Raw genomic sequence first — 9120 nt, forward strand, 5'->3', positions numbered from 1 at the left:
GATTTACATACACGCTCTGACGTCATTCACAAAACGTGAACAAAAGGGTCGTTCGAAAAAGTACTTTCAAAATTGGACACCAAAAGTTCGGAAAGAAAATTATATTGTATCTGACACTATTTCTCTGATGGTCAAGGTAAAAAATGAACCGAAATAATATATAATTTTTTCCTGGATTTACGGATAGTTTAAATAAAAATCAGAAAATGTATTTTTATCGGAAGGCAATTTTCAATTTAAGGTGTGCAGATTTTTTTTGCTGTTATGTTTAGATGTTGGAAAGATCGAAATTCTGACATTTATTTTGATTTTCTGTCATGATATTAATGGAAAGCAAACCACTTATTTTTGTAGCAAACTACTGAACTAATGCAAATATAAGGACTGAATATCACACTTTTTGTGCATTTAATTCTTTATTATTTACTGTTCTGAAAAAATACACCAATGTACATTATTATTATTTTTTAATTATCGAAAATAAAACATATACGGAATACACTGATATTATAACACGTGATTAATTTAACACTACATTAGTGAATATTGAAAACAAAAAACTCATGACATGTACGACAGTACATAAATTCAGTTTAAATCAGTATCACTCAAAGATACAGTGACAACATGCTATTCCTCGAAGATGGTCATTCGACGATATTAAAATGAGATTAGATACATGTATATTACACTTGTAACAATGTTTGTATCGAATTTTCTGCACAAAATCAAGACACCACATAATTATCATTATTATTTTCATTCTTCTTCCTATTATTATTATGATTATTATTATTATATACAAGTTTGAGCTCTGATTACTTCACGAAGTCATTTATGGACTATTGCAATAATGTTCGAGTAAGGACAAGCAATGGCCCTTTCTTTTAATTATTCAGTTCCCATAAATAGATTCAAGGGTTTGTAGGGAATCGCAAATGGACACAACAGTTGGTCTCTTTTCTGGTTTGTTGCACCAAGCATTTTCTAGAATATTCTTGACATTGATTGAAACTGTGGGCTTTTCAGGTATTTCCGGCGAAACACCCTTTTCTCCAACATTCTTCATCAGTTGTGGAATGTTGAAATCGTAAAATGGCTCATCTTCGAAAACAACTTCAAAGAAAATCAGGGACAGAGAATAAATATCTGCCCTCATTTTATCTTCCACGCTTGGTAATCTTTCAGCACGTAGTATTTCTGGGGCAGAATAGCGCAGTGTGAAGGCCTGTAGTTTAGCGCAGGAAGAGGACGTCTCTGTGTTGCTTTTCATACTGCTAAGACCGAAATCACTGAGTTTGACTTCCATTTTACCAATTTCACTGCTCATCAGGACGTTTGTTGTCTTTAGATCGCAGTGAGCCATTGGTTTAGAATGTAGATACTTCAGTCCGTTGCTCGTCTGTCTCATGATATCAAGGCGTTCACTTTCTTCTAAATCCACCTCTTTCACGTGGATGGCCTCAAACAAACTCATATGCATATATTCCATAACGATACAAAGGTTGGGCCTCTCAACAGAAGCACCGATAAACCTGACAATATTAGGATGGTCTAGTTCGTTGAACTTAATAACCTCTTCCTCAAACTCCTTCAGCCTTCTATTCGAAACTCCCTCGTTGTGCATCTTTTTCACGGCAACGATAGTCCCTTTCCACTTTGCGAAATACACTTCACCGAAACCACCGCTTCCAATCTTCTTTCCCAGCTCAATGTCGCCAAATGAAATCTTTTGCCCAAAGTAGTTTTGTAGGGCAGTCAGTTGCGTCTTCGGAGTTTCTCTTGACCTTGTATGGATTTTCCACTCGGCCTCTTCTTCTATACGGTTCCAAGAAAAAATTGCTTGGTCTACTGCCTCATCATAATCATCAACATAAAAACCATCATACAAAGACAGGTTTCTCTCGTCTGTTTCAATCTGAATCAAAGAAAGAGTCAGGTAAGTTTAAAAGTTAAAGGAATATTTTCAAAATTCATTTTGTGTAAACATTAAATTATATATGTTATTGAAAGGAGAAAATAATAAAATCATATAGCGAATATGCAAGTCCTAAACTTTCCAAAAATAAATACAGAACATTGTCCTTTGTATGACTCAAATATGTAAACTTCAGAATTTAAATTTATTACAATATTCTTTTGATAATTTATTATGAAAAATAAAATAAATGGTATCAGTTTTCCGCGGTTTATCGGAACGATTCCAAGTTCTTGCTCTTGTATTTTGCATACTAGCATGCTAAAGGTAAGTTATAGTGGAGTACGGTTTTGAAACTTGCCTCTTCTCCTGTCTCTATTTTACTGGCGGTGTCTTTAATCGCCTTCGTTCTTGTACTCTTATTCTTTGACGGCATACTTCCTCGCGGTTTTCCTACACGTCCGCGTTCTCTGTTTTCTTTGTTATCTTTGTAAACTTTTTCCACTGTAGTTTTTGTCTTTGCTGAGTACACCGCGGTACCAATTTCTTTTCCGACACGGCCAAGGCGTTGATTCGTTCTGTTATCTTTATAGACCTTCCCTTCAGGACCTTGAGCTGTTGGCTCAGTACAACTTGGAGTCTTCTTTGATATAACTTTTGACCCTAAAGGCTCCCCAGCTCTGCCATGACTTCTATTATAAGCATTATCCGCGTATACTGCAAGAAGTAAACATCATACACTTCATTAGGATATAAAATGAAATTTTATAAGAGGGCAAAGGTAGTTCTAGCAGGTATAGGGATCGTTGTTGAGGTAAATATTTGCAAATTATATTACACTTGTAGATTTAGTGTACATTTTAAGCTATTATAACTCACTAAAATATTCCAATAAATTTCATAATCGCTACGTTTTTAAAAGAAAATAACGTTAATTAATGTCAAAAGACGTGTTTAGTGTTTAAAAAGCATATCGTAAATGAAATATAATCAAAGTTTTATAGTTAAGGCATAATTTTCTGCAAGTGTTCTACCGGTACCTTTTTCCGTTGTCGCAGCCGGCTGCTTTGAGCCACTTCCTGTCGTCTTTGATATTACATGGGATCCTACAGGTTCCCCTACTCTTCCGTGACTTCTGTTGTAAGCGTTATCCACATATGCTGTAAATAATCAGGATTACAATAAAATCAATAATGAAATGATATAAAGTAGTTTATATTTGCCTTTTAGCTATTATTATTTACATGTGCTCATATTAGCAGGGCATATGGATCTTAACACAAATGTTGTTACTTGTCTTTTCGGAATCCCCTTTCATTTCATAAACTTCAGCCTCGTTTTGAGCGGAAAACATCGGACAGAATTACAGAGAAGTTTTTCTCATTTTATTCTGTATTTTCCACTTGCCGCCCCACCTCCCACCTTGTTCTGCGGTTATATTTTGTTTGAATTTGTAGCTAAGCAACGTTTCTAGTCACTATGTCATATTATATTTATGTTTTCCCTTCTTATATTTGATATCTAGTCATAAAGTTTTTTTATGTTTGTTGAATAGTCTTTGCTTTGTCCTACTTTATGTCAATATTTTATAGCTATATAACTAATTTTGTACTACGTTTTGATTAGTAAGTTATATTACTTTTTAATAAAACGTCTGACGATCAAAGTCTACCTAGTCAAAGCCTACCTAGTCTGCTATTTCATTGTTCATTGTTTGATTGTGTCCTATGCTTCCAAAAGATCGTCTTAGATTAACTGCTCATCAAAAACAAATACTAGTATTCAAATATAGAGAGGTGGGGGACATGTGATTTAAAGTCAGCGATCTCATCAATTTGGACAGAAAGGCCAACGTGATATGTACTTAGCTAGTCGTTTGTTTACAGGTAGTTTAACTTTAACAAAAGCAGAAAATTATGAAATAACTTCACACTTTGAAAAACGGTCTTAATAAAGAACAATGAGTTTGCATTAAAGTTTTTGTGGCATTGTTTCTATTTCTAACGAATCAAAGTAGAAACCCTGGAAGTTTTGAGGATATCAGCGATGTACCACAAATACTGGTACATTTGTATAACAAAATGTTGCACATTGTTGATTATAATTTGATACCAGAAGCTGCATGACTCATTCGTGACATTTGTTACACATCACTGTACATTTAAAAATAAGTGAAATTTAATTACGCTGGGCCATATGAGAGATGTATGTATTGTGATTCTTGTTTAAAAGGTGAATCACTCATTAGATATTGTTATGGATTCGTTGCTTTCTGTGCATGGGTCGAGTTTTTCAAAGAATTGTATTATTACCACGCCACTTAAATTTTCTCATTTATGACTAGATGTAGAACCGTCTTGCGAAAATATTTCCAAATCTTTGAGGAAAAGAGAAAACAATGCGTTGACACCAAAGTTTTGTGACGTTCTGTCAAACGTGAGAGACACGTTGCAGTCAGACGTACCTCTTGTGCTTGTCCCGCTGCTACTACTGCTACCAGAGCCACCAAAACCACTTCCGCTGAAGCCGCCACCACCACCTCCACTTCCTCTGGATACGGGCATACTACCAACTGACATCCCTACCCGACCAAGGCTTCTATTCATCGAGTTGTTAACATAACTTCTTGGCATTATGTCTACTTGTGCCTGCAACAAAAGACGATGGTATTACTGACTAGTTTGTAAAATTGCAAACATCACACGGAATTTAACACAAACTTGGTGCTGCAGTTGCATCTTGTTTCCCCAGACTAGTGTCATAACAGAAACAACACTTATATATACATTGTATATCAAAGTTTAGATTTAAGTCTAAATCAACAATTTAAACTATACATCTGAAAACGCATTCTTTTCCAAGCCAAATTTTGTTTTACAGTTTGACAAATTTATGCCTCATACCATTTTGATCAACGAAGAAACTGCAAGTAAAACATGTAATATAGATGATTCATTTTGTTACCTGTTTGTTTCATTATTTATAGGGAGAGAGTTTCTAAAAAAGCTGTAAGCTAGCTTCCTACTCAATCCTATAAGTTGATATATGTAACATTGTAACAAATGCAATTATGTTAAATAAATATTGCTTAAACCAAACAACACTTAAAAACAAAACAGAAGCAAAAACTAGAAAGACAATGGCAAAGGACAAGGAAATCCACATTAAAAGAACACAGCCGCCCATACAACACTCGGCATTAAGACATGACATTGTCATTGCATAGACAGTGTAACAACGTTGAACTATGACGTTGGGTGACCGTTGGATTCAGGTTGTAAATGAAAGTTTTTAGACGTCATAATCCGACGTCGGTATAACGTTGAAAAACAACCAATATCCAGGTATAATTCAACCTTAACCTAACCACAATCCAACCATAACCAACATTTGAACACCGGTACTGTATTTCTGACCATAATCTAACTGTTACACAACCAATAAGCATTGATTTTCTAATGTTTGTTGCACATTGAAATTTTGATCCAATATGTTGATCCAATATGTATTAATGTCGATCCAACATTTTATAAACATATATTTTTAAAAATATCGTTTTAAGTATAGGGGACGTTGGTCGAATTGACTTGGTCTATAATAGGTAAAGAACGAAGAAAGTTTGGTATTTCAGTAGGAAAAGCAAACGTGGTAAGAGTTTAATAACTTCAATGTATGAAAAGACACATATATACTATGCTCTATATACGATCAAATCTGCGAGATCAAGATTTAATTTCATTTTCGTTTAATTTTCATTTCCGGAAATTAAAATATAAAAAGCAAACTTACTACAGCGATTATCAATTAACATAATTATTGCATGCAACATGAACATTTAAACCTTTATGATTTATCTTCCATTACTGTAAAATTATACAAATTTATGTTTAACTATTTGAACAGAGGATGAATATAATATAATAATAACTCACGTTTCAGTCTCTCTCCCTCACTCCCTTTGTGTATAGAAGCACAGGTGGCAGTAACGTACCTAGGATACAGCATGGGTCCATGAGCCATATGCCCTTAAATTTACTACAATTATAATGTTTTCTTAGGAAAAATTGACAAAAAGCCATTTTGAAAAAAATTTTGCTCCTGTGACAATGAGCCATGAGAAAGGTGATCAAGAATAGTTTGACATGTGCATTGCTTCCAGGTCCGTATTTTTTTTCAAAACAATATTTCCTTATCAATGGTTGGCCGCCTTTTCGGCAAAAGATTAATCTTTCAGAAAAACCTTACTTCAAAACCCAGTTCCAAACCGTTTACGCATCACGAGCGAGCAACGGCATACGAAACGATAGTGATTTCTCCACCCGAATAAATCCCACACATTTTTGGCATCGAAGTCTCCCCCCTAAAACACATCAAGCTCACAGTGCGAGTTTAAAATAACGTTATAACCGTTCATAACAGACTAAACACAAACTAACAAGACCGAAAACTAGGTTCAATCCTACTTTGTTACTTACAAATTCGCTATTTAACATTTTCGCTTTCGGAAATTACCTTCGCCTACCATGCTTACCGTTGACAAGACGGTGGTTGTAATGAACGTTTTCATTGGCGGAGACAGTTTACGTATTTCAAACGTAGCGATAAAATCCAAAGAGTACCCGAATATAAACAAGCAGCGATGGCTCACGAGGATTATTTACCAAATTCAAATAAATAACAACAGGTAAGTAATTGAGTAGAACTGAACCTTATTTTTAGTCTTGATAGTTTACATTTAGCCTATTCTGACTGCTTGCAGTGCTATTTTTAACTGACATGATGTACTTGATTTGTTTTACGGGGGAGACTTCGGTGCCAAAAATGTGTGGGATTTATTCGGGTGGAGAAATCACTATCGTTTCGTATGCCGTTGCTCGCTCGTGATGCGTAAACGGTTTGGAACTGGGTTTTGAAGTAAGGTTTTTCTGAAAGATTAATCTTTTGCCGAAAAGGCGGCCAACCATTGATAAGGAAATATTGTTTTGAAAAAAAAATACGGACCTGGAAGCAATGCACATGTCAAACTGTTCTTGATCACCTTTCTCATGGCTCATTGTCACAGGAGCAAATTTTTTTTCAAAATGGCTTTTTGTCAATTTTTCCTAAGAAAACATTATAATTGTAGTAAATTTAAGGGCATATGGCTCATGGACCCATACTGTATCCTAGGTACGTTACTGCCACCTGTGTATAGAAGTATAAACACTTGTTCTATCTCCTAAAGTATCAAATTACAATAACATAGTGTATAAACTAGTGCATATGATGCGGGCTTATCTCAAAATTATGCGTGACTAAATGACATGTGTAAAAGCAGATCCTTTGTTTTTAAAACTGTAAGATTCTCACATTGATAAATATTTGCTTTCCTGAATAGTTTAATATGAAGATCTTTAAACGATTTTACAGATTCTGGAAATAGACCATTTGATACACTTACAGGGAAGCCTAAGGACTAGTTGCTAGTTGGGGTGCCAAGCTTGTCCCGTCATCGCAAAGTCGAATACATATATGGCCCATAAAAATGAAACTTATGTAGTCGAAAATATGCAAACACTAGACATGCAGCAAGAATACAGTTATAGTCTCTTGCAATAAAACATTTTATACTTCTATTAAATAAGGGTTGGAATTGGCTACGACCGATAATTTCACATAGAGGTTATAAAATGTCCTCTCATCATTTATCATCGCGGGAAACTTGATAACACTCCCAATAGTTCGTCATTATATCTTGGTTAAATCAGGATTTTGCAATCAAGTGTAGATGCCTAAAACACAACAAAGCAAATTGAGTACAGATTCTGTTTGGATAGGTATGTTTATGAGAGGTAGACATACTTTTGTGCACACTATTTAACTATTGATTTGTCTTCAGGGATCCGTCACATGCTATGATAGAGGGGAAAAATTTCTTTTAAATGTTTTTTTAAATGAAATTCAAGAACTGATATGTAAATAACCACAAAAAGAAACGTTATATATGGTTTATGTGACATTTTTTTACATATAAAACATATATTGGACATTATGATAGTAATAATACATAAATATATGGTACTTATTACTTTAATATTGTTCTTACAACTATAGGTTCTGTTGCTGTTTTTCTGGACTATATAGTTCTATATAATTCAAATAGTGCGGCAAAAATAACGTCAAACTTACGTTATGATGTATTGATAACTGACCTCATGACGTCATGCATATGTTTGTATACATTGTATACATTGTATGTTTGCCTGAAGAAGTATTTTAATACGAAACGCGTTGCAAACTTGAATTGTCTTCTTTCTTTAACCATATTATGAGAGGTAATAAACTAACCCTAACCCCGGCCACTAGCACCGGCTGAGACCAAATCGTCCCCTTAATGCAAAAAGGTACCATGAGCATATGAATGAAGAAGGCACTTGGCACCTTTTTGCATTAAGGGGACGAAATGGTATTCATGATCCCAAAGGACAAGAAGATCAACTTCTTTTTAAAAATGGGGCGGCATTTTTCGGCCGCCATACTTAATTAGATTGAGTAGTTCTAATTCAAAATATGGGAACAGTGAATTTACCCCATCAATGCATACACTTTACGGTTGTCGTTTCAATCAAAACGTATGTAATATGGTCTTACGCCGCTGTAAAATGTATGCAGATCAAAATAATTTTACTCCAACTAAGCGACTGAAGACCGAAATGTTATTGTGCCTTATTACCAAATACATAATGTCGTTATACTGAGGTTTTGTCTGTGTTATAGTTAGTATTAAAATACATAATTCTATGAGAAAGTACACAGAAGCTAAGGTAATATAGTTCAAGAATGAAAACAAATGTTTACCTTATACCCTTTTTCCTACCGATAAGCTCACACTGCACTGCAAAGGAGATATAACCTCGTTTTAACTGAAATGACTTTTTATATTGGTCGGAAGAGTTCAAATGTATCATGAGGGGTTTTCTCAAAAAAACATACCAAACAAATTAAATATATAATTCAATAAAAAAAGATCGTATAGCCTGCCCGTGCTGATTTGCATTTGATCTTGTTCCACTATAGTGCTTCACTAAAAGAATTTAAGAGGAGATGTGAAAATAAATCATCCAAAAGAATATAACTGAAATGTTATCCAGACATATGACAGGAACCCAGGCAACAAGTAAACTGTATATTCCTGAAATATATGATATGGTGAATACACTGTG

The 9120-nt window shown here is 34.5% G+C and overlaps 1 protein-coding gene across 2 annotated transcripts; it reads right to left on the reverse strand.

Moving 5' to 3' along the window:
- Positions 1-450: 450 nt before the first annotated feature.
- Positions 451-8886, reverse strand: LOC123531482 (uncharacterized). Of its 2 annotated transcripts, XM_045312489.2 has the most exons (7): positions 8756-8833; positions 7104-7136; positions 5851-5877; positions 4383-4566; positions 2959-3078; positions 2280-2635; positions 451-1918 (listed from the first exon to the last, which is right to left on the reverse strand). In XM_045312489.2, exons 4-7 carry the CDS (start codon positions 4549-4551, stop codon positions 896-898), a joined length of 1668 nt encoding a protein of 555 aa, XP_045168424.1. In that variant the 5' UTR covers positions 4552-4566; positions 5851-5877; positions 7104-7136; positions 8756-8833; the 3' UTR covers positions 451-895. The 2 variants fall into 2 exon arrangements, with proteins under 2 accessions (XP_045168424.1, XP_045168433.1); XM_045312498.2 differs by lacking the exons at positions 5851-5877; positions 7104-7136 and having other exon boundaries at positions 8756-8886.
- Positions 8887-9120: the final 234 nt, after the last annotated feature.

This window comes from Mercenaria mercenaria, chromosome 1 (assembly GCF_021730395.1).
Source record: "Mercenaria mercenaria strain notata chromosome 1, MADL_Memer_1, whole genome shotgun sequence".
Classification (NCBI taxonomy): domain Eukaryota; kingdom Metazoa; phylum Mollusca; class Bivalvia; order Venerida; family Veneridae; genus Mercenaria; species Mercenaria mercenaria.